The 26,741-nt window shown below is 41.1% G+C and overlaps 1 protein-coding gene across 3 annotated transcripts in view; it reads right to left on the bottom strand.

Annotated features, from left to right (window-relative positions):
• Positions 1 to 5,064: 5,064 nt before the first annotated feature.
• The window catches only part of grin1a (glutamate receptor, ionotropic, N-methyl D-aspartate 1a), a 52,934-nt gene continuing 31,257 nt past the window's right edge, over positions 5,065 to 26,741 (bottom strand). For 2 of the 3 annotated variants that reach the window (XM_082541596.1, XM_082541595.1), the window contains 15 exons: positions 26,072 to 26,246; positions 25,040 to 25,184; positions 23,482 to 23,568; positions 22,997 to 23,132; positions 22,533 to 22,660; positions 20,110 to 20,274; positions 18,568 to 18,686; positions 18,110 to 18,222; positions 17,422 to 17,570; positions 17,178 to 17,335; positions 16,464 to 16,625; positions 16,028 to 16,137; positions 15,515 to 15,660; positions 10,256 to 10,366; positions 5,065 to 6,955 (listed from right to left, as the gene is read on the bottom strand). In XM_082541596.1, coding sequence (XP_082397722.1) covers positions 6,887 to 6,955; positions 10,256 to 10,366; positions 15,515 to 15,660; positions 16,028 to 16,137; positions 16,464 to 16,625; positions 17,178 to 17,335; positions 17,422 to 17,570; positions 18,110 to 18,222; positions 18,568 to 18,686; positions 20,110 to 20,274; positions 22,533 to 22,660; positions 22,997 to 23,132; positions 23,482 to 23,568; positions 25,040 to 25,184; positions 26,072 to 26,246 — 1,973 coding nt within the window. In that variant the 3' untranslated portion in view covers positions 5,065 to 6,886. The remainder of the gene's footprint in view (positions 6,956 to 10,255; positions 10,367 to 15,514; positions 15,661 to 16,027; positions 16,138 to 16,463; positions 16,626 to 17,177; positions 17,336 to 17,421; positions 17,571 to 18,109; positions 18,223 to 18,567; positions 18,687 to 20,109; positions 20,275 to 22,532; positions 22,661 to 22,996; positions 23,133 to 23,481; positions 23,569 to 25,039; positions 25,185 to 26,071; positions 26,247 to 26,741) is intronic. The other variant, XM_082541597.1, reaches the window with a different exon arrangement.

The raw sequence follows: 26,741 nt of genomic DNA, 5'->3' as shown, positions 1-26,741 counted from the left end.
CCAAATTTTTACAATATTATTATTAATATTTTTATGGAATGTCTTCAAACTTCACAGCAATATACTAAACCTCAGGGGACGTGGGTACCTAGGTTGTCTAAGCGTTTGACCTTGACCTTCTTTGTAACCAGCAAAGGTTCGGAGATACTGGGAGAAGTCAGACTAGAGAAGGTAAAAAGAAAACAAAAACAGAAAAAGAGATTCACATGGTAACCTTAACCATGTATCAAGTTCCTGCTGAAGGAGGAGGTGGCAACAAAACGATATGACCAGGACATGTGACAAGTACCATCACCTTGTGTTTTACTATGTTTTTTTTTCTCTATATCACATACAGAGACTCTTTGACCCTCTGTATGTGATATTGGCCTATACAAGGTGGAAAAAGAATTAAAGTGAATAACAATAAGACATTGTGCTTCAAGTGACAGGAAGATACAATTTTTTCTTATTCAGCATTTGGTTACACTAAATGGCACTCTAAGGAGAGGATTTTAGACTTTTCAAAATCCTTTATAGTTCCCATGATATATCTGTTGTCAAAGCTTACCTGGGTCATTTCCAAGATTTCCTTATTTCACAACTCCAGGTTGTAGCATAGGTTGTACGACAAAACTTTATTAACCTCTGGGCCTAAGCATAAATAATCCAGATGGCGTGACTTTCCAGACATCTCCTTCTGGAGCCAGTTCTTTTCACACACATGACAGCAGGCCATAGCATGTTTTGTGTGTATAAGTCATTTCTTTCCAATTTTCTGGAAACTTAGGCTTGTTTTTGCATGCCCTGTTGTCTGTTTGCTTGAATCCTGTTACATACCTTAAGAGTTTTTGTCTCCCATAAACTAAAAGGTTATTGCTGTTCATCTAAACCTTGTGTCACAGGCCTTTTTCACAGCAGTCAGTATAATTTGCTGCAGTAGAAAAAGCACTAGTGTCGCCAATAATGACAACAATGGGTCTGTTCTATTCAGATGTCTCAGTAAAGCAGGGCAGTGTGACAGTGAGCCAGCATGAACAGCATCTGGAAGTCAGCTATCATTATTATTATGTATAACAAAATAATTACTACTTTAAATACACTGAACAAAAATATAAACGCAACACTTTTGTTTTTGCTCCCATTTTTCATGAGCTGAACTTAAAGATCTGAAACATTTTCTACAAACACAAAGGACCCATTACTATCAAATACTGTTCACAAATCTGTCTAAATCTGTGTTAGTGAGAACTTCAGGTTTGCCGAGATAATCCATCCTACCTCACAGGTGTGGCATGTCGAGGTGCTGATTAGACAGCATGAACATTGCACAGGTGTGCCTTAGACTGCCCACAATAAAAGGCCACTCTGAAATATGCAGTTTGATCACACAGCACAATGCTACAGATGTCACAGCTTTTGAGGGAGCATGCAATTGGCATGCTGACTGCAGGAATGTCTACCAGAACAGTTGCCTGTGAAATGAATGTTCATTTCTCTGCCATAAGCCATCTTCAAAGGCGTTTAAGAGAATTTGGCTGTACATCCAACCAGCCTCACAATTGCAGACCACATGTAACCACACCAGCCCAGGACCTCCACATCCAGCATGTTCACCTCCAGGATGGTCGACCAGGTGGAGGCCAGCCACCCAGACAGCTGCAGCAACAATCGGTTTGCATAAAAGAATTTCTGCAAAAACTGTCAGAAACCGTGTCAGGGAAGCTCATCTGCATGCTCGTGGTCCTCATCAGGGTCTAGACCTGACTGCAGTTCATCACTTTAACCAACTTGAGTGGACAAATGCTCACATTCAATGGCATCTGGCACGTTGGAGAGGTGTTCTGTTGACAGATGTTTTTACTGTTCAGGGCAGATGGCAGACAGCTTGTGTTGCGTCATGTGGATGAGCAGTTTGCTGACGTCAATGTTGTGGACTGAGTGGCCCATGGTGCCGGTGGGGTTATGGACAATGAACACGAGTGCATTTTATTGTTGGCATTTTGAATGCACAGAGATACCGTGTTGAGATCCTGAGGACCATGGTTGTGCGTTTTATTCATGACCATAACCTCCTGTTACAGCATGATAATATGGGCCTCCCCCATATTGCAAGGATCTGTACACAATTCCTTGGAAGCTGAAAACATCCCAGTTCTTGCATGGCCAGCATACTCACCAGACATGTCACCCATTGAGCATGTTTGGGACACTCGGCTCGGCGTATATGACAGCGTGTTCCACTTCCTGCCAATATTCAGCAACTTTGCACAAGTATTGAAGAGGAGTGGACCAACATTCCACTGCCCACAATCAACAACCTGATCAACTCTATGCCCATTGCACACCATTTGCCTCACACAGTGCAACACATCTATGTGTTGCACTGTGTGAGGCAAATGGTGGCCACAGCAGATACTGACTGGTTTTGCGGCATCTGTAGCATTGTGCTGTGTGATCAAGCTGCATATTTCAGAGTGGCCTTTTATTGTGGGCAGTCTAAGGCACACCTGTGCAATGTTAATGCTGTCTAATCAGCACCTCGACATGCCACACCTGTGAGGTAGGATGGATTATCTCGGCAAACCTGAAGTTCTCACTAACACAGATTTGTGAACAGTATTTGATAGTAATGGGTCCTTTGTGTTTGTAGAAAATGTTTCAGATCTTTCTTTAAGTTCAGCTCGTGAAAAATGGGAGCAAAAACAAAAGTGTTGCGTTTATATTTTTGTTCAGTGTAGATATATTCATTCCTCCTTCCATCCATCCAAAGACTTAGTTTTAGGGCTATGCAGGCTCTTTTAGATGTTTCTTTTTGGTAAAGTCTAATCTGCCTTCCTGTTCTTTAATGTAACTGTTGGGTTTCACCTTATTATAAATGCTTTTATATTCACATGAGGCATCTTTTGCTTGTAGCCCTTGACAAAAAAACTCCTACCTCCTTGAGTGTGTTCTTGACTTGGTTGATGTTTTGATGGTGTTTTTCTTAACCATCGGAAAAAATCGGTCATCATGCACTTAGGTTGTCTTCTGTGGTCGTTCAGGCCCCTCAGTGTTGCTGACGTGGCCAGTGTATCCAAAGTTTTTAAGAGTATATATATTAGATTGTTGATTTGGCAGATCTTAAAGGTTTTGGTCTGTCTTACAAGGCTATTTTGCTTTTTCAGCCTCACTTCCACTGACATTAATTTGGACCTTATATTTAAAATTACACTGAGAAAAGTATAAAATACAATTTCAACACTTTGTATGTATGTGTGAAATAATTGACTTACATACCTTTATAAAACTGCATGACTGCACTGCATATTAAAAGCAAACCTGCAAATGTCCTGAGCACAAATCCCAAAACATATTGTGTACATACAGTGGTCTCATCTCAGGACTTGAAATCTGCTTGTTGGTTGATGGCTGAGCATTATAACGACTCTGACAGACTGTCTGCTGTGATTAGGACAGAAAGTCAGTGCACCAAGACAAATATCTCACCTCCTGCTTCTGCAACATTTGCATTAATTAATAGTGACAGCTGAGATATGACCAAAGATGACGCTCATAATTAAATTTCAGATTACACTTAATGTGATTTTGATGTTAGCGCTATGCTTCATCCAAGAAAACAGTGGTATAATTACAGCTGCTGAAATGTCAAATTATTAACCCTTACATTAGGAAAGCTGCTGTGAAATACAAGTTTAAATCAGCTATTTTATATGAGTAACTCTACTGAGAGTTTTAGAGGAAAAGCTAAAAGCTGGTTTCATAACCCTTGTGGATATTTAACAAATTTAACAAATTTCCCACGTGTGGGACTAATAAAGGTTATCTTATCTTATTAACCAAAATAACTAAATATGTCAACTAACAGATGCAACTAAAACAAGTTGGCTAGCAGACTCCTTCTGAACTAATCGATAATGTTACTAATCATGCTAATATACTCACAGCAATACTGCTGTCATGTTGACCTGCGAATGAGATCCATGTTACAATGCAGAAATGTACTATGGTTAATATCTACAAAGATTTTATGGCTGTTTTTTGAGATATTTCAGTTGGGACCAAACTGAGAAGCAGCTGAGGAGAACATGTAAAAAGTACTTCAGACACACCTTTGCTTTGCATTATACTTTTATAACAATGAGTAAAAGCAGCAGACAACTATACAGTCTAAATGTAGACAACAGAAACAAAGCTATGGGGATTCACAAACTTTAACCTATATCACTAGACTTGGCTAGTTGGACAGGTGGCCTCAGGTTTGACTCTAGATCACTGTGGTATACAGAGGAGTTATTAGATTCTTGCAGTCATGTGCAAGAAGCTCAGATGGGTGTGTATGAAAAAGAAGCCCAAATCATCACCCCTCCACCACCGTGCTTGGCATTTAATATGAAGTGTGTGTGCTGATATGCTGTGTTTTGTTTACTGCAAATGTGGTTCTGTGCATTATGGCCAAACATTTCTACTGTAGTCTCATCTGTCTGGAGGACATAGTTCCAGGAATCTTGTGGATAGTTCAGATGGAACTGTGTGAACCTGGGTTATGCTACCATTTTAAATTTGTTTAGTCTTTTTTCTACCTTTGCACTTGTGAATGTTAACATTTATCATACTAAATGAGACCTGTAGAGTCTGAGATGTAGCTCTTGGATGTTTTGCGGTTTCTCTGAGCATCGCACGGTCAGACCTTGAAGTGAATTTGTTGGGAGGCCCACTCCTGAGAAGACTGTAGTATTGTGTTTACACATCTGGATGCTTAAAACCATCAAATTGCCAAAACATCTGCGTTTATAGAACTGCCAAAATTTTCTGACAATCAGTTAATCAAGTGAATTTGATTAGCAGCATATGTCTCCTACTTTCACTCTTAATTTCTATGGCTGCAGTAATGATACACTAAGTTTTTCACAGACCTGCATGGAGTGGCTGTAGCCCTATTTGTACTTTTTTTGCTTGCCTTGATTATATGACATTGTGTAGATGTCATCAATTAACTGAAAGAATTACTTGACATTGACGAGAGAAATAGTTGTTAGTTGGAGCCCTATATTTAGCATATTAAAGCAAAGGATTCATTAGACATGACAATGTAAGTGTATTTTATTTACAGGTGTATAAACAACATGATTCAATGCAAGATCGTCACTGGAAAAGGTAAGAAAAACAAGTGAACCTTCCCTTAATGTTTGTGTGCGTGTGTGTGTGTGTGTGTGTGTGTGTGTGTGTGTGTGTGTGCGTATATGCATGTGTATATGTGTGTGTTGATGCATGCCTGTGTATCACACCTGTTTTGTGTTTGTGTAACTATAGTATAAGACATTCCCAGCTGCAGTCATTGTACGAGCTCATGAACCTCATCTACACAGAGCCAGACTCTATTTATATTTCATTCAACTTTAAGTGCTCCTCACGGCTCAGCTAACTGTACATGGCAACAGCACGCATCCAAACTAAAGCATTAATAATAACACATAAGCATGCACAGGTCTGAATGAGATCAGAAGCAACCTCTTTGCTCAAATTAAAATCATTTAATCCTATAAAGACTTTGTAGATCCTGCTCTGTTTTTTCTCAATAAAGCAAATTAAAAAGGAAACCGGTAAGATACTTTACAGTATGACTGTCGTTCTGTTTTGGGAATCGGTGTTTTGTTTAAATACAGTTTGGGGAGACTCCTCATCATAAAGTGCTATGCAGTGCCATACACCAGAAAGAATGTTACAGTTTTCTTCAGAGCAGTGGTTTCTCATCTCCAGAAATTGGGAAACGGCCTGTTTTTGCATCTAACCAAACCTGCACATGTGCTTGCAAGCTGAGCGAAGCTTTCAAATTCACTCGGCTTCCTTCGTGTAAAAGTTCTCCGGCGCTGCACAGGGGAGGAGGTTTTGCATGAAAGACCGAGTGCTGGTTGGGTGAAAAACCTGGCCCTTTGATGCAACCCCTTGGAGACTGGAAATGAGAAAGACTGCAGTGGCGGCGGCAGGAGAGAGGAAGAGAGAGGGCGTCCCAAAACAGCAGCATGGCTCACAGCCAACTGTCTCAAATATGGCTGAATATGAAAGACACCACTAGTATTTAACTAATTAAGTAGGATGTGATTTCTTATATCACCTGCATATGTCGTGCTATAAATAGTAGTAAAGCTAAATACTTCAAACTTGAATTGTTGTTAAAAATAGAAACACATGCAAATTTTGAGGTTAGTGCAAAATAAAAGTGGGGAAAGGTTCAATTTGTTCATCTCCAGAAGCTGATGTATACCCTTGCCCAAGCACACCCATGCCTTCATCATCTTCTCTGGTTGACATGGTTAGCCAACTGCCTTCTGTAGTGCCATTATTAGTGTGGATAAAAACACAGGTATGTCCTATTAAAAAATACTTGACCTCCATCGGAGCTTACAGACCATTTTGTATTGCAGTATATGTTGTTAAGAAATATTAAATATTGTGACTTCTAGGCCCTAAGTGGAAGTGAAATGTCCAGTACAATACTCGCAGCCAAACTGGTTCATCCATAAACTTAGCCGAACTAACCTGGCTTGCTAAAAGCTATAAAGCTGCTTGGGAAATTGGAAAACATCAAACATTAAGTAAATGTGTGCAATTAAAGGGACAAAACAACGTTAAATAAGTTAGGTAATAATATACAGAAGGAAAAGATTGTATATGTCGGATGGGTTCTTCTGTGCATGCTCAGGGACCCTACGAACATTAAAGTCATTTCGTCTTTAAAAAAAAAAAGATAAAAGAAAAAGAAAGGTGCAAGTTGAGTGTTTTCAGCCAGTTCCTCAGCAAGCAGTTTCCTCAAAAGCTCCGCTGGCAGGCGGTGAAATAAAAGCTTCGGTTTTGGCTTCCTCTCCTCCTCTCCTTGGGGAGTGAACCTCATTGTCGCCCTCTCCGTTTACACCACTGTGCTGACAGACGGGTCAGACAAGTTGAGTTGGCCCGTGACGTCAGTGGGTGGGTACTGCTGCAGAGGTGAAGAAAAACAGGGCGGAGGAAGAGAGACACATAACAGGGTGTCATTTCTTGACAAAATTTAGTGTCCCTTTTGTTGCCGATGTTGTTGTTGTCCTAGCATTGTCTAAATATTAATTTTAATTTAGGGAACAACTGTGTTCTGCAGAAGCTGGATGTTGCTCTAACCCCTCTCAGGCAGACTTTAATTTTGTGTCATTTTCTTTAAAGTCTGAATTTTTGTAGAACAGTTTGTGCCTGGGGTGGGCTAGTTTTGGAGCTGACGTAAGATCCCGAGAGTCTTGACAACAGCAGTCATTTATTTTTTTATTTTATTTTTTGCCTCAGCAACATGACTGGGTGATAACTTCCTGCCATGGATAAAATGGGCAGCTCATTTATCACCCCCACAGTCATCTGTGTGCATGCAGACAGGCAGCTTCTCTATATTTAGCTCAAGAGGAGAACATGAATTTTGGGCTGATTGCACAAGTGCTGCTGTGTCCGACTCTTACGTCCAATCCCTGCATCACTGTGCTTCTTTAAGAGCAGAATATGTTGAATTATAGGCTTCTACAATGCTGAGAGGGGAGGCAAGATCCCATATCCATGCATATGCTTCGTTTGAGTGGGTTGTTTTTAGTGCTTTTGGCAGCAGTAAGCCATTTTTTAAAATGTTATCTTTTACATAGAAACACAGAAATCCTACATTACAGAATCCGCTTTATACATCATAAATCGAGTTTGCAGAACATGTTGTTTTTGTAGAATTGCTTCATGTTTTGAAACACAGTGAGATTGGGTGGAGTAACTGCATTATGTCCTTTATAATTCAGCTAATTTCCAACATGCCAATCAAAATTCTGACTCACAGTGCTGTGTTGCAAAGCATGCAGGAAAGCATCTTTTCTTTTTACATTAAGCACATTACTACTGCACATTAATGACATTCAGAACCAAAACAGGGAAGGTGTACCCGTCTCATTTGTCACTTTTTTTGATTTAAGCACCTCTCGTTTTAAGCCGATAGAGCCGATACATTCAAGCATGTGAGTTTCAGAAGTTGGTATGATGCAACTAACATGCTGACAGATGTGGGGGCATCCAGACTGAATGGGAAAATTGTTGCTTTTTATTTTAAGGTAATAAATAGGAGTCAGAGTGGATGTCCCTCATCTCCTTGACCCGCAAGTTGCATCATCACATAGCTTACAGCCCCCATTTGGGTCTCCACATGTCTTGTACCTTGAGGGCCTGCTAACAGCGCACCCTACTGGGGTCAAGTGGACCAGCAAAAGAGAAACACTTCACTGACATCACAACCACAGTTAAAAGCTACTTATTCAGCACAACTAAGATGACGTTTTTTTGTTGGGGTTTTTTGTCATATATGGAACAGCTACAAAGAGTATTACTACTTCTACGGTTACTACATCTATGACAGTTAAAGTAATTAGCATGCTTGTAGAGGGAGAGAGGAGCAGTGTGGCATGTGGGTGAGGGACACTGACACTCAAGTCCATTGATATCCATTAATAGAAAAGAAGAACATTTATATAAAATCAAAAATAATGGTCAAAGACTGAAGATGGTAGGTCTTTCAGTTGGAGCATCTTTTGTAATTACACTAAATCCTGTTTCATTTTACACTTTGAGACATTTTCTTCCCCCAATAGGGCTCCCAAACCAGCATCCGAAACCTCATACAGACAAAGTGGCAGTGGCGATCCCGCTCTTCTTCTCATAAAATGAAAGAAATTCTATTGGAAAAACGCCGGGGAAGAGTAAAGGTGCTTGGCTTCATTGCTGAAACATCCGTTAAAAAAACAAAACAAAACAAAAAAACAACAACAGATAGTTAACAGAAGAGAAAGAAAGGAGAAACAGAAAATCAAATCGTAACTTTTTTTAAATGTTGCAAGCTGTTATCTTTGCTGCCATAGGCTACATTTCTCCAGAGAAACACATTCAAAGCATAGTGTTAGTGCAAAAGGCTATGAAGGCTATCTCCACAAATTATTGCCATTCTTTTATAAAGCCCAGATTTGGTTAACAACCAGCTATGCCTGGCAGATCAGCTGGGCACAAATGACCGTGGGTCACCGGTTTGTCAGCGCGATCCAAGCTTGTGTAGTGCAATCTCCAAACCGCAATGAGCAGGGCCTTTCAACCGAACTGTGAAGGAATGCAGAAAACCTGACACTCTCATTGTGCTGCAGCAAAGGAGTGATATAAAAAGAATGGGGGGGGGGGGGGGGGGGGCAGTAGCTTGTATTTATTCTTGCATCACAACACAGTGAGAGTCTAAGGCTTCACAGAGTTTTTAGCACAATAAAAACAATATGTAAAACTTAAAGTCGACTGTCTTCACGACCTGAAAATATACCCTGCAAAAGGCATGCACAGTTCGGACCACAAGGACACTGGAAATAAAACAAGAATTATGACAAACAAAATATGATAATGCAAAAAAGTAAATTGATTAATAGAAATCCATGAGTGGAATCCTGAAATAGACACACCGAAAAATATGACAACACATTAGTTTTCTTCTCGGGAGGGCTGGACGTCACCTTAAATTTTAAAAAAGGGTTTTGGGAATAAAAAAATGACAGAACACCAGCGCATGCTTTTCAAACCATAAGCAAACCAACAGCGGCTGAAACCCAAACAGAGGAAGTGCAGGATTGGTGCAAAGAAACAATGGATATACGAAGGATCAGGCAGTCAAAACGACAGGACATGAACAGAAACGTATAAACAGACACGCTCGCATACGGTACACTCACGCACACACGTACCACAGTGCCACCACCACCATCACCACCAAATACGGACAGAATCCACGTCCAAACCAGAGGCAGGGAGGAAGAGCAGCCCAAGACAAAACACCACTGGCAGACTGCTTGCTTTTGTCGCGCCCCTTCCTCCAGAAGACACTAATCCCATTAAATCCTTCCCCCCTTTTCCCCCAAATCCTGGACACTTGGGACGCTCCCTTTCCAAATTCAGAGCCCAGCTCCTGGCCTGGCCTGACCTGAGATCCTGCACTGATGCCCTCTATGCTGTAGAGGAACCATAAGAGCTAAATGGTAATGGTTGATCGATGGTGAAGGGACAGACACGTGGCAGAGGCCAGCGGAGCCGTGTGGAAATGAGTGAGTGGAACATGGGACTCTTTTGAGGTCAGATATGGGGATGGGGGCAGAGAGGACAGCGAAAGACAAAGAGATGGAAGCAGAGACAGAGGAGGAGAAGAGGAAAGAGAGGAAAGAATAAACAAGGGAAGGTGTCGCTTCTTCCGTCTCCTTACCGTGTCTTTGGAGGACCTACGTCTCTTGATGCTGGAGGCCAGGGTGGTACTGATGGACCTAAAAGAGGCTTTCTTTTTGGGGTCAGGCTCTGCTCTACCACTTTTCCTATCCTAAAATAAATATATGTAGAAACATTATTCATGTCCTATGGCTGGGGTGATAACCGTGGTTTCAGTCTCACCCGTTTTCTCTCTACCCACCACCACCAAAACCACTGCCACCCCAATAGATTACCTTATGTTTTTAATAGACTAATTACTGGGAGGGTCCTTGTGAAAAACACTACACCATTTGGAAATGTAAAAGAGGGAGAAAGAAGGGGATAAAGCTTGTTAGATGTGAGAGTGAACAAAGTCTGTTCAGTCTGATATGAGGGCATTTGTCTACATTTTATGCAACATAATCACACTTGGACTGCACAAGATGGCACAGTAGTCCTCTAGAAACACACTCAGTTGGCCCTAGAAATGCACTGGAATGAGTGATGACTAGTAAAGATGTCAGTGGGTGTGATACCTAGGTTTTAAACCATCTAAAATAGTCTACCCGTACACTCGCTATTGTGTGAGTGCACACACACTTTAAAGCTGCCACTTCTTTATCTCAGCACATGATTAATCTTCAATCTACTCTTACTCAGTAACACACAGGTAACATCTTCAAATGCGTACCTGTAAAAATAAAATAAAAACATAAAGAAAAAGAAGCACTATTAACCGTATTCTTACAACATGGTGAGCCAATTTGGTGCCCTCGCTCCCTCATACCATCAGAGTGCCCCACAGCTATTCTCAGCACAATTACTGGATGTCTGTGTGCAACAATAAAAAAAGAACTCATATTAAGAACTCATATTAAGGTATTCTTACATCCTGAGTCTCTACAGAGGAAGAGGGCTGCATAGGGGGAGAAAAGAAAAATAAAATAAATGTCCATCCACTTGGATTGTTATTACTTTAAAGAATATCCTTAAGCAAAAGCCAAGGGAACCAAAAATGGCAGATAAAAAAATCCCAAAACTAGCAAAGCAAACATTCACATCCAAAGCCAGGCAGGTATAAAAAGTTAAAAATAATAATAATAATAATAAAAAAGCTACAGTATTGGATGCATAGAAGGAAAACAACAGCGACATAAGTCAGTAATTAAAGCCCATTTAACGTCATTATACCTTTAAGGGGTATAATGGAAATTCACCCCACACACCAGGGAATGGGATGAGATGGAGAGCATAAAGGTAAAAATAAGAAGGAATGGTTGTCTACTAGAGCAACGAAAAAGCCTGTTTTCTACTGAAATTAAAGTGCAAAAACAAAAGTCAGTGTTTAAATGATAAATTCATAATTAACTGAGCAAATGAAAGCTAAAAGATGCTACTTCTAATAAAAAAAAAAAAGAGTATAGTATAAGTGGAGGATGACAGATTAGTAGCAGCAAGGGAGGCCCTTGGGGTGGGCGGGGCAGTGTGGTGTGAATTTCAACATGCCAAATCGTTTTATGGATGGAGGGAAGGAATAAAAGGGGGAACATAGATTAAGTAACACAAAACAAATAGCACGACAAATCAATCCTGGCCAGCACTGGCCCCGCAGTTCATCCTTTTTCATCAGGTCACATGACTAGGCTCTTTCAGGGCACATTTGTTCCACCATCACCCCGCCAACCAGCACTCTCTCAACCCCCTGATGACATAATATCAGGTGGCGAGCAGGTATTATCTCATGTGCAGGATAGATGAAAGCTGGCAGAAGAGTGATTGGTGCACGGCACCGTTCGATTTTAGTGCAAAAAATATCTTTTTCCTGTTGGAAGATGACATCTCGTGTTAGTAAATGGTTAAAGTCAGCGTGCGTATTGGTCTTGGTTCAGAAAAATCAATGCCCAAGTGACGTCAGGTGTTCGTTTAATCTTTACTTTCCCCTTTTCTTACACATGTTAGACTGCAGGAGTGAAGCCCGGCCATCCAGAGCCCTGATGAGGCGCTGCGTGTGCACAGTCCCGGCCATGCAGGGCATGCTGGACCATCAGATGAAGAGCGGCATGGGACTTGCACCGTGTACATCGGCTGCGTGTTTCCCGTTGGAAACAGATGTGAGCTGTCATAGTCCAGCATCATTATACAACATCACTGTTATCGTCACGCAGCAGACTTTCTGACGCTTTGTTTTCATCCCAAACTATCATCAGGTTCAATCTGGTTCAGACAGTGCACTTCTAAGTAACATCTGTTTGAAAAGACAGATGTAGAAGCCACATGTGTAGTCTCTTAGTAATGGAACACAATGTAACTTTTTTATAATATAAATGTTCACATTGTAGCTACATTGTCCACCTCTAAAAAAGAGAACAGAGAGAGTGGATCAGCAGCAGCCTTTCACTAACCCTAACCCTGCCCCAGTCCTAATGTAACTGACAGCTTTTATTAAAGATGAAGATGAGTTATTACTTACACACCCTACATAAATTATAGCAATCGTTGCACTCGAGTGGTCGCACCCTTAGGCGATTTATTCACAGTCAGCTATGGTAAAGTGACAGATAGATGACTGTGTAACACGTATACTTATTAATTGTGTTTGCTATTTAGGTTATTTCTTTATCGGTTTGGCTTAATTCTTTTCCCCTCCAACCAACATACTTTGAAAGGCACAACTACTTTTACTTTAAAGTCATACTGGTTCTGTTTATACTAAGATTTTCTTTCTATAAATTGAATAATGGAATAAGCGGACACTTCGGCCCATTACTATATATCATGCCTTTATTTAAAAGGGACAGTTAAGCCTTAATATCATTTAGGCACCATCGGCAACCAAATAAAAAGCTCTCACACACAAAAATGCATGTGCATTAGCTAAATTAGGTAAAAGTAGGAAATGCCCCAGTAAACTAGCATTTCTCATTATAGAACTCAAAAAACTAAAAATAAATTTTACTCCAAAGACCCTTTACTCACTCATCATGTATGTTGCTACAGCTTTTAAAGTTTTACAATCCTGGGCAACCTACACACATGCACTTTTCTTTCTTAGTAAAAGTCTGCAAAACCAATGCCATGGTGGCGTGACACCTAATGAACTTCTTGTTTGAGAGCTTTTAGCTTTTAAAAATAACTGGGTGCAGAGATAATGCAAAGGTGGCAACTAGTGAGGATTTTACTTTGTGAACAGATTTACTCAGAAGTGCACTTTCTCTGAAGTTAAACCTCTGTTTGAAGGCATTTGGGTGCACAGTCCTGCACATTGCTTTGCATAATACAACCTGAGGCATTTAAAAGCACATAATAACAAAAAACACACATGGAAGCAGTCGAAACGATGCCAGTAATGGGTATCGAGGTTTTAGTGATTGCTGTACTAGAGAAGGAAGAGGCCACATAAACTGTGATCTTAGATTGAGTTTGTACCCTGGAAAACCAAGCTATCATTTTTAATTTCAGAAATTTAGATCACTGTGAGTAATCAAATCAGCGTACCTAAACAGTGTGAATAAGATCCTGAATAATTTTCATGCAAAGCAGATTTGATTAGCCTTACTTCATGGGTCCTCTCAGCGCTTCTTGCGTAAGGCGCCATTGTAATAGCTATAGTTAGAGCAATGTGTGTCTAGCAATTTTAGCTTTTGGGCCCAGAGTGATGGTGAATGAGCAAGATGAGCAAGCATGAGCCATCTTTGTTTAGTGATGCAGAGAAATTGGCATGATCATCACTGACATGGATATAAATTACATTAGTCTGCGGGCAGTTTAGTGTGTCCCTCTCCTTTCTCAGTGACGCCCCCCTGCATGCATTCATCTGCTGTATGCGCCTACATCTATATGTACAGCTATATGAGGACACATACGACAGTTACATACAGCTATCAGTTTGATGGTAGACACTTTTAGAAGGACATTGATTTGCTGACAGGCACTTGTGATAATTATACTGTACCTTCCTCCAGCCCTGCTGTCTCATTTCACTTGGTTCAAGAGAGACACAGCAGACAAACTGCCACAGCCACATCACAGACTCAGGCTGTGATTGGCCATCAAATGTGGAAACCCTGTACCTTCAAAGCAGCACTGATTGCATCAGAGTGCAGGGGAAATCATGTTCTTCACTGGCTGAGCAAAGGAACTTATCGCTTGATTATAGCTCAGATGGTCAGTTCATTCAAAAAAAACAAAAAACAAAAATGTTCATAGTGGTATCTGGCCATGAAAATGACTTTAAACTGCAAAGAAGTTCCATTTATTGTTTTTTTTAATTACGTGAATGTTTCTGAAAACCCCTGAAAATGAATCTAAGTTAGCTGTATAGTTAGATACCACTAGAGCAAGTATGAAAATAAGGACTTATAAAATTATATTTGAGTGAACTGAGCCTTTAGATTGATGCCTGTTCAGGCAATGTTGCACGAAGCCTTTGCCATGCGAGATTTTAAGTTCTTGCTTGGTGTCTGCATCATGAACACTGCGGTGGATAAGGAGACACACTGTGCGCTGCAGCATTGCACATTTCACTTATGCTGACAATTGTGGAACGGTCACTGCCGTATGATTGTGCCAGGGCATTGATTTGACTCTTTATGCTCTATTTGTCTTATCAGCTTTTGGCTGCTGTTAGTTTTGCTGCCAGAGAGAAGGAAATCAATGGGGTCGCGAGCAAAATGCATCAACCTTAGAGTATTCATTGTCAATAATGTTTTTTCAATGTTTCTGGCAGGGAATTTGTTTTTTCTGCTGGATTTCCATGTACAAATCATATGACCTTATGAAGAATATAGCGCCACAGCAGCAGCTTAGAACTACTGGTTCATGCCATGGACGTGGGTAGTGGAGAGTTTTCATTTGGAGATTTATTGTGTGAGAGAATCTCTAATTATCTTATTGTTACGCCAAGAACGAGAGGTGACATGACGGTGGAAATGGCTCTACTACATACTAAAGAGGGAGTTCCAGCCACCGCTTGACTTCCAGAAGTCTCCTTACTATCCTGCAGGCACACACACAAGAGACACGGGTGCATTTGGCCTCAGGGAACTGTGTAAACCCACAGGGTGGCCACTCAGCATGCCTTACATTATATGTAGGCATCAGAGATCACTGTTTCTTGTATGGTGATCTGCTGGTTTGATCACTACTTAAAAAAAACCCCAAAGTTCTCAGATGGGTTGAGAAACAGAAATCAACCCTCATTCGAGGGAGGTTTTTCTGGCTCTCTTCCACCCCAGTTTTGACCCTTCCACCTTCAGTGGATGCAGGGTATCAATCCTACCTGCAAGTTCTTCCTCCAGACATTGACGGCCGCAAAGGCCAGCTGCATCTGCTTCCTGCGGGCGTCTTTATGGCGCTTATAGGCAATTTCAATGAAGATGAGGAAGATCCCTGCTGCTATTCCTCCAGCCACCAGCATGAATACCCCTGTGAAGGAGGGACACATGAACAGAAACAGAGCAGACACAGGGATGCGTGAGTTTCCTGTCTACATCTCCCCCGCTCCCACTAAGCATGAACGCATGGTCTGACTGTCATGCTCAGTGGTCGCCCTCCTTTCTCAACCAGCTCCTACTGACGACGACTGCTGCAAACTACACAATATTAATAGAGAACCACAACCGCACGAAATCACAGGACAAGATACTGTACGGCACACTACCCACAGAGCACCACGCTGACACTAAAACAACGATTTTGTAAAGGTATTGGACAAAAAAGGGCTACAGTACCTTACCACTGCAGTTTTTGTCCAATCACTTTTAACGCTTTCTCTACGCCATAAGGACCATACCTGCCATGTTTTCAAAGGTGAGTGTGGCTGGGGCATTGCTCCTTGAGTCACACTCCTGGTATCTCACCCAGGTTTTATCTAGGTCTTCCATGAAGCCGTTCTCATGAGAACTGCAGGGGGTTGGGGGTAGTGGGGAGAGAGGTAACAGAGTTAATGAATGCCGCAAATGACCGAATGTTTGAGCCGCTTACTCCCAGCTAGCAACACAGATGAAGCACAGACAGCTGTACAGACACGTGTACTGACAAACAGTGATACACTTGACAAGAGACAACCAGACAAACAGGGCAGGAAAGGGGAGATACAAAGATGTGACATAAGGCAATGTATTGGATGGCTATAAAGGGTCAATATGTGACCATGAAATCATATTGATAAGAAAAAAAAAAGAAAAAAAAAAGGTCATACGAGTAATGCAGCTTCGGCTGGGACAGACCTGAGAATGGCCAGGGACACATTCTGTTTCCAGGGGCTGTCCTTGCGCATGCCTATGCCAAAGCCCGAACGGAAAAACAGCTCTCCCGTGGTCACCAGGTCGCACTTCTGCGAGGCTTCAAACTCCAGCACCGCAGAGTCCCAGATGAAAGCATGCAGCTTGCTGTGGGGGCAGGGGGAGGGAGGAGGAGGAGGAAGTGGGGAGGAAGGGGAAGGAGGGGAAGGAGGGGGTTACGGTGCAACAGTACAATGATTTACATACACATTTACGGCTCCCACCCTTCTCTCTCTCTCACACCACATCGTGTGTGTCAGTCAGCGTTTACCAGCAATCTCTACCGCTGCTTATGTCCCAAATGAAATCCAATGCCAGATGGGTGAGGGCGCGTCCCCCATTGGATTCCCCCAATCTCAAAGATGTTCGTCTGGGTACAACCTGAAAAAGGGGGCTCTTCGACTCAATGTTAGCTCAACCTCACACTGTTGTCAGTGCTGTTGACACGTCCACTCCTGCTGCTGTCCCTGGAAACCTGCCTTGGCTGGGCGATGGGCCTGAATCAGGGCGAATGTCGCAGTAAAGCCTACCACTTCCACCTGATCCGGAGGTCCATGTCCCTCCCCTAGAGTTAACTGGAATAGCCCTGGTCTACGTGCTTGATAGGTCGAACAGCCGGCCGACACGTACTCTGGTCGGCCCGGCCTGGCCGAGACTCACTTGTCACGCACGGCCTGGATAGCCTCGGCGGCACTCTCATAGTTGTGCTTCTCCATGTGGCGGTACATGGTGCTAAGCTCCACCTGCCGCCGGAAGTAGATATCCACTGAGCTTTGTTTCACTGTGGCGTAGATGAACTTGTCTGATGGGTTTCTCAGCTGCATAAAGAGACAAGGAAAAGCACAATCTGATAATATGATTGAAAAAAGGTAATGTGTAGTAATAAGCTCCTTGTTTCACATACCCGTGGGTCATTGATACCGGTGATGCGCTCCTCAGGCCGGTCCAACACCAGGAAGGCAGCCAGATTGGCAGTATAGGAAGCCACAATGATCATGGCAAAACCAGCCCACACCATGCCCAGGATTCTCGCTGAGAAGCTACGTGGTGCACCTGTGTGGTGAGTCCAAGTTTTGAGTTTTCATCTCAGTAACTAACCTGCTGACAATAAGCAATTAGAACAACATCGGGGACAGTATTTATTTCCACTGTATTCAAGATGGCGCAGCGACATGGTTTCTACAAACTGGCACCCAGTCCTATAGATTTTTAATGGTTTCATTTTAAGTTTATGAGGATAGATCAGTTTGTTTATGAGTACAAAATCTTAAAGAGAGGGCTCTCCTAAAGGGAGCCTTGCAAAAGTAGCTTTTTTATATACATATATAAAACTCATAAAATATCATGAAAAGGAAACACTTGACAGAAAATCAAATAAGATAACAAAACTGTTACAAGCTGTACCAGCTTTTCTTTTTTTCTTTTTTCTTTGTCGTTTTCAAAGAAAAATATGACAGTAGCAGCTGGATATCTGGAGCCACACAGACACTTGATATCAATCCTTTTACAAATGCAAAACTGTTCAAAGACTAGAAGACATCATCCAGGAGCTCTGTGGGAAAGAGAAAATTCAACAACTGGGTATGACTCACCTTCTCCTATACCAGAGTTCAACAATACTCCCCAGGAGAACCACATGGCAGATGATAAGGTGAGGGCATCTTCTTCTTCTTCTTCACTATTTACTTTAAATCTTCCAAACGGGCTATGGGAAGAAATTGGGAGGGTTGCAGAAGATATAAAATGAGAAATGTCCAACAACTTGCTGAATGTGAAAAACCCAGTGATTCCCCAAAAAAGGGAGGAAAACTGAACATGAGTGGGCGAAGCAAGACAAAGTCCTCAGAAAGAAAACAGGGTGAAGACGGTGGCACAGAGCTGTGGGATGACTGGAACCAATCTTCACCTCTGTCTGCCTTGCTGTCCACATCGAGGGAAGATCTGCAGTGCTCAGGAGTCCATGTACACACACACACAAGCATGTACTTCACACACACAGTCGTTCATACACATATGGATACATGAATACACATACAGGCCCCCCTTGTACCTGAACCGGTCTAGTAGGTAAAGCATCACCGCCACCACATGCACCGAAAGACCCACCAGCAGCCACAGCGTGCTTTGGAACGGCTGCATAAACGAGTCCAGTGTACTGCGAGGAATTTCCTGAAAACAGATACAGGCAGTTGATTATCGATTGATAATGAATTCTTTTAGAATTTTATGGAACCATTGGTCTGGCTCATTGTCAGGTTTTACAGTCTTTTTACTGACAAAGACCCATGACCTTCCATATTGCACTGAAGTAGGATTCTAGCAAGAAAAAACTTATATGCTCATATGTTCTGTAACTGTGTGGTCTGCTAAATGTAAATTTTTTCAAAATGTACTATGGGTAAAAAAAATTTAGGTCTTTTTATGAGTAATGTGCAAAAGTCTTGAGCCATCCCTCATTTCTTTATATTCAGCTAGGAAAATGGGAAACATGTACAGATAAAAACAGAAGCAAAATCAGAAACTGTACAAATATTGTAAACTTCAAGTCAATATTTGCATGACTGCTTTGATAACTTTCTTGTACTTTCTTTAAGTAGTCTTCAGGAATAGTTCTTCAGGGTTATTGAAGGACATTCAACGCTTTTCTTTGGATGTTGGCTGCCTTTTGTTCTATTCTCTGTCAAAATGATCCTACACTGCTTCAGTGGATATGCTTTTGATGCATTGGCAGTGTGTTTGGGAAAATGAAGACACACTTTCGACATGCTAATGCATGATGAGTCAAAACCTGATGGTATTTTTCTGCATTCATAATTCGATTCCATCTTTGGCAAAATCCCCAACACCTCTGACTAAAATGCAGAGTGCAAAATGCAAGATCAAAAATAAAGGGTGTCTTTTACACAACAGTGCAGGTTATTATGCACTCACATACATCAAATAGGTTTAAACCTGGCAAATGAGATAAAATAAGTTTGACTGTTTCCATGCCTTTAACATTTTAACCAGTGTTATTTATATCTGAACACAGTTGTGTCTTTTTTACTGTTTCAGGCTCATTTCTGTGTCTGCGAAAATCTGCAAGGACAGAAAATGAGAACGCATTATCTTAACACTTGTTTGAGATGTGTAATCCATGGCTAATCCTTCCCAGATGGCATTCATTTCTTTCAAAGAAAGATGGTAGAGGCAATGGCTAACTGATACTGCATCACCTCATATTCCCTCTAGGTCTTTGTCCACTTAGAGATTTTAATAACCTATGGAAATTAAAGTTAACGGATCAAATCAATATTTTTCCAAACTGTCAGGGGTGATTTGATCTCCATCCACCACTTTAAATTGCAGCTACGTAGTTCTTTGTCGTGTTGTCATTAACCTGGTATACAAATAATATAGATGGTATCTTGAAACCACCTCTACTACCTTTTTCTGCCACAGCTGAGCAAATTGTATTAAAATGTATCTCTCTTGAAGCCATACAATCTCTGTCTCTGCTTCATTATATTTTTACATAAATGAACAGATGCACAAGTAAGCAATAGATGCATCTCCCCTAGTCATAGGTCTAAGTACCAAATATCCTGCTTACCTTTTTAACGAGGATAGTGAGGCCTTGATATTTAAAGGGTTTGGAGAACTCGATGTACTGGGCTCGCTCATTGTTTATAGTCAGCGGAGCTACAATCATGTCAGCCAGGCCTCCCAGGAGCTCGCCCATCATGCCGTTCCACTCCTTCTTGTTACTGTTGTTGACCTGGAGTCCCAAAATGGAAGGAGTTGAGAAAGTTGAGAATCTGAATCAGCTTTAGCCCTGCTGTTGTCTAGACCACAGATTTGCCTCAGGATTTAAGGATTTGGGTTAAACCAAGTAAACGTCAAAAATATAGAACAGCGTGTTCTTGCTTTGCCTAAAGAACAGAGTTTCAGGTTTCAGAAGGTTGCAGGTTTTCAGTTCAGCGTATCTAGTTTCTTCTCTTTTTGCTTTCTTGCAGTTCTTACGGCTTCTGCGACATGTTACAGCCTCACGCTCCCGTTTTGGGAAGGACTCAATTTCAAGAGATCATCCTTGTTTAATATGTGACAAATAAGAATTAATGCTCTAAAAATAAACATGCAATGATACATGAAATCTGCACTGAACATACTAGAATGGTAATAGGAGGTGATTAAATCTGTTTTATGTCCTTTCTAATTCAGGTCACCTATATACAGTGGATTGTGCTCTTGAGATTTTGGGGCTAAAGACCCATTAGAAGGGTGAATATTTTCACAGGGACACCTGAAAATCTTTGCACCAATTTCTTTTGTCACAAAAATAATACGGACAGGCATGAAGGACATAATATGACTTTTGTGTTGGTATAAAATGTGTTGGCCATTTTTAGACTTCTTAATATTAGAGCATAATTTTACAATTCATAGCAATGCATTTCACTACAGTTATTAAAAGCTTAGGAATATGTTGTATGATTGACTATTGCCTTTAAAAACAATGTGCATTACAGTACATACTTAATGAACAAACATATGCTCAGAGAGATGCCTGAAAAAGGCAAGAAACTACTGTTTTACCAAGTGCTATGCACTGTAGTATACATTTATAATTGTTGTGATTCTCAAATGGTTTATTATTGTATATTTTGAGGCTCTGTTCTTCCAAATGATGCATGATTTGACTCAAAATGGTGTGATTCCATTCAAAATGTCCTCAGGCTATAAAGTGTTATTAGCACACTAATTTATTTCCTTGTTGAACTGAAAAAAAAAGATTCCTAGATGGAAGTAAAATTTAGCGTCATTTACAAGCATTTAACAGGAACAAAAGAAGATGCCCTTGGGTTATAAAAATGTAATGATTACATTTTCTATTGCACATCAGAATTAATAGACACATAAGTCGCACCTCATGTAGGCCTGTAGTAGCTTCATCTTAAATAAGCCAGTGCAGTTTAATAGTAACATTGCCGCTATTATTAAATAAGATAGCTTACATTTTTTTATATTATACAATAATATTTGCTGATAGCTCATTGTTAACATATTTCTATAGTATTGTAGTTGATGATTAGCAGATTCCCGGAAAAGTAATGCAATCTGTTGAGAATGTAAACAGAGAAACCAAAGACTGGACTGGTTACAAAGATAAGTCACAGGCTAGTTTCTGTGCACTCATGACGGTGTGCTGCTTGAGCAATACAAGGTTAGGTTATATATAGCTGATCCTAGCAGGGCATGTGTCCTATTTTATCTGCACAAAACCCAACTCTTTCCCAGGAGGGGTTCATAAAAAATGAACAAACCTTGCCAAAACAACAACCACAAAAAAAAATCTTCAGCACACAAGTGGTGGTATGTACAGTTTGTATGTGTTCCATTTTCATGGATCACAGAACAGATTTGGCAGCGGTGCAGTAAAAACACAATCTGGCAACAAGACAGCTACGACTCATATATAAGTGATCTGATCCAAAGATGGCAATCAATAAGAAAAAAAAGCAGCTGGAAAGCTGAAGGATGTGCAGCAGAAGGCTGGATCGCAGTAAAACAGCTGGACTCGAGTCAAAAATAAACATGATTAAATTTAAATGGCACTCTACTCCCTTTGTCTTCTGAATTATTTAGAAGACAGGACAGACAATGTGAGTCAAGTTCTCTGAGCCTGTGAAGTAAGTGTGACTCATAAAAAACGATTAACAAAAGCATTAAACGCCATCCAAAAAGACAAATACTCAAAACCATATTGAACCTGGTGACCTTGGAAGTGCTTGGTGGCTTGCAGGCCACTCTGCAACTGGTAGGCAACTACTCATCGGTAGTTGACAACTGGAAATTTGTATAATTTTGCTGCCTTGAGCTAATGATCTCCTTTTTAGATCTGAGTGATTTTTAAACACATTCATGTGGAACTACAGGAAAGTCCCAAAATAAAGGCATGCCACCAGATTTAAATGACTGCAGATGGAAAATTGTGAGCCAAAATACACCAACCATGGATCTTAATGTGAAACTCACCCGCTCCTGAGTTCCAAATTTTCCATCAGCCACCAGATGCACCTCATAGGTGAAGTTCATGGTCATAGCCAGCTTTATCAGGAGGTCAATACAAAATCCATAACAACACTGGGGTACGATTGGGCGTCCTGTAACGAAAACAGCAACATTTGGAAGTTATGCACAACCTGGTGGAAACTGGTTCATTTGTTGTTGGTTTCTTTTTGTTTTTGCTTTTTTGAATCCAAAGGCGGCGCATGTAGACTGCACAGAATGCATGACACACTGATACACTGCAGACAACCTCACACAGCCTCATTGCACACAGACCAGGTGTGTGCCAGCATCCCAACAATCACTCAGTCTGAATGGCTACATGCATACATATATAGATACCTGCTGCATATATATGTATGCATCTCCGGTGGATGTTTGGCGGGTGCGCTAGAAGCACAGTGATAATGTAAACGTCCCTGATGTGTTACCTGGGATGGTCTCATTGGGCCCAGTGCAGATAACCTTTTTAATTAAGACTCCATTTAATGTCATTTCCTCCTTGCAAGTACCGTCAGGCAGAGTGGGTTTCACATACACAAATGGCTCCTGGTGTATTGTCACTATCTACAACAGACGGGACAGAAAGCTGTTTATCACGGAGTTGGAGATGCATCTGCTTTAGGAGAAAAACATACATTACACATCACCAAAACATATAGATGTGCAAGGATGGACAGGTGAAAGTAAAAATAATAAACAAGGATACAGATGAGCTTCTCTCGAGGCCTAAGACAGAAGTGAAGAGATAAAAGTCACAGCAAATATGTCAGTTCTGCTTTAAGAACACAGATTAGCTTCCCTGCAAGAGAGAGATGTTAGCACACTGTCCAACACGAGTATTTCGGCTCAGGTCCGCAGTCTATCCGTGTAGACATGAGTGCCACATTGCAGCAGCAAAGTGAAGGTGTCTTACTTTTAGTCGAGTGGACATCTGGAAGCCCTGTGGTTTCTCAGTCTCTCCTCCGGGCCAGATAATCTTCCGCTGATTGTTCATTACCACCTGTAGCGATGCCACACACACATATACAGTATTATAGGTGAGTGCTGACAGAAGGCCTGCTGCTGATGAGGCTTCAGCACTGTGGGTGAGCATCACTAATGAGTCAGCTTTACATAACCACAGCTCAGCAGTTTATTTATTGCATCAACCTCTGACTTTTGTATGATACAGGGTTTCATGAAATTATTACTTTTCCACCTGTCGCCAAATAACTGAAGAGCTTAGAAGAGCTGATCCTTGCAGCCTTTATCGGCTGCCTGGCTGAGTTGAATATCCACCATTAGCTAAAATAGAGTGGGATGGAAACAAGGCTTATAAAACAGCTTCCATTTTACAGAAGGGTTGGATTAGCGGTAATGGGAAGTACCTTAGTCTACTTGCTACAAACTGCAGGGATTTTCAAAGAACAAGCAGTAAAATTAGAATCAGAAACTGAATTTGTTACATTTAGTACACTCTGATTGGGCTTGGATTTGATTAAAACTGCACAACAGCTCTATTCTGGTGATATTAGTGAGGCTGGCACTCTCGCAGATGGATACATCGTTAGTGGACCAGAGCAGGATGGTGGTTTGGTGGTTAGCACCATTGACTCACAGCATGAAGGTCCTGAGCTTGAATGTGCCGCCTAGTGCCTTTCTAAATGGAGATTGTTCTCTATGGGTACTTGGCTTCTTCCTATAGTCCAGAGACATCCATGTTCGGTTAATTGACAACTCTAATATTGCCAAAAATGTGAATGGTTGCCTGTCTCTCTGTGTTAGCCCTGCAATAGACTGGTAACCTGCCTGTTGCCCTGTGACAGCTGGTGTAGGCTCCTGCTCACCCGTGAACCCGAACTGGATCAGTGGAAGATTGAAGAGTACATTTAGAGCCAAAACAAGGGCTGTGTTTGTTTAGTTTCCTCACTAAAGTTTAATAAAATGTACTAAAACCTTTATTTTCATGGTGAGTAAATGAGCAGCCAGCGCTAAAAAATGTACTTGGAAGTTTATTGTGTGCTTTGCAAAATGGTAAATGAGTGAAATATTTCCTCTTTATCGGTTTCTGTTGCATACTTGGGGTTCATGATTGGTTGTATTTCCCATTTCATGCAATGCAAGCAGGATTGAAAAAAAGAAAGACTGATTTTATAATCTTGCCACTTTCTCTTCTTGCCCTCATTGCATCCAGGAGTTCTGAATGACATTTGTGCTACATTTACCAATATTGTCATCATATGATGAGTAAAAGAATCTGAAATATCCCTCTAATAGAAAAGAGCATTTGTTGAACTGCCTTTTTTATGCAAAGGCTCACAGATATGCGGAGTAGATGTACATTACCTGGTATGTGGTATAGATAGAAAACTGACTCCCACCCACCCACAATAAATAAAAAACAGATGATTCTGTATGTGGGCAAGACAAAATCCACACATGGTTTGTGAGTATAAAACAGGGAATGGACATCTGTAGGTGCCTTTGTGTACCTGCGTCCCATTGTATATGCCAACTTGGATGAGTCTGGACTTCTGATAGTTCAGTATACTGTAGTGGGCGTATTTTCTATCTCCGTCGTCATTGAACTCCACACGCCCTGTGAGACCCTCGGGATATTTAGATGACATCAGCACCCTGTGGCAACCACATGAAAACTGTTATCTGTGTGAATCAGTGCAAATGTGCCCATGTAAGGCCATTGTGCATCATCTCATGTTTGTGTAACAGTGTATTTTATTGTAAATTGCTCAGTGTAGGGCTCTTAATTCAGTGCACGAAGCAAAAAATAAATAAAATTGATTCACCACATCTCTTGTTAACGAAAGGCAGAGCTGTGGTTGCTGAGTGCTGACAATACTTGCTGTTGCATTTGTTTGGAAGCAGCGCTTTATATTTTGTTATGCTGCCTCGAAGCTGCTCTAAGTGGGTCAGCTGAAACTCACTGGCTTCGTTTGGAAATAACAAATACAAGGTTTATGGTACATTCAGGAAAACCTGATAAATCTGATGAATCTGTTAAAACTGTCAACAATGGGGGGGAAATGACTGCAATGCAGCATACAACTTATTTATATTGCAGGCCTGTTTCAGTAATTAAACCTGAGCATGTCTAATATGTTTTTGCCCTTTATCACAATAATGGAAATTCTAACATATCTTAATTTTCCAATTATTTTTAATTGAGACATTTTTTATATGACATTTTCTGTCATATGTCTACACTGTTGTAATAATAGCTGCTCATATTAAAGATTTCTAATGAAGAAGCCACAGTATTTATGATTAAAACCTATTTAGTTTAAAAAAAAGTTTTTTTAACTAAATAGGTTTGTATGGTATCCTAAAAGCCCCACCACCTGCTGTTCAAACCTTTTGTTTACAAAGGGAAAGCCAATCAGTTGTAATTTGCTTTAGATGGAAGTGGTAGAGGAGCCGAAACATTTGGGCCATATATTGTATAAGATTAAAAAAAGGATTATTTTAAAACCATGAAACATGCAAAGCTTCTGTGCCAAGCTTACCGTTTAAAAAGGGGTCCTGTTTTCCAAATGTTAGTGTTGCCCACACATCCCCTTGGAGGCTCTGTGATATTCTCCTTCTCAAATAGCTCCTGTATGGACTGAGCTACCACAGCCACTGCGTCATTGATGTGGGCAGACTCATTCTTCCCGTTGATGAGCTGGAGGCCGATTAGACCTGAGAGCATTCCAACAACATAAAGATAATCACCTTCCTGAGCAAGGCACACTCTCTCAGGAGCCTTTTGCAATGCGTAAAGTGGAAAAAAACTTATAGGGCCTCCAGTTTAAACATCCTGAAAAAAGGTCAGACATCAGCTGCTTGATCCAGCTCTGATCCACTGGGAGGGCTAAGTTCAATAAGAGTGTCTCATAAAAGACAGCAGAAATAAGTGGATCATTTTTCTGATGTTGTCACCGATGACCTTTTCGCAGCATGTGCAAGGAGTCCCTTGAAGTTGGATTTATATTTTTCAGCCCTTCTGGCAAAAGTTTGAGGACTCAGCACAGGCACACATATTATTTGTGTTCTCGCTAAACAAAAATACCACCAGGCCTACTTTTAAACCAAGCAACAATCCAACTTCAGCTAAGTTTTCTGATTGCAACCAGGTCCATCAGTCTTGCAGGCTCCTAAAAGAAGCTGCAGTGCAGGTGGAAGAGACTGGACACG

The sequence above is a fragment of the Aulonocara stuartgranti genome, assembly GCF_965226115.1.
Source record: "Aulonocara stuartgranti genome assembly, chromosome: 7".
In the NCBI taxonomy this organism is placed as follows: Eukaryota; Metazoa; Chordata; class Actinopteri; order Cichliformes; family Cichlidae; genus Aulonocara; species Aulonocara stuartgranti.
Note: the sequence above shows the minus strand (reverse complement) of the source record. Positions and strands in the feature narration are given on the sequence as shown.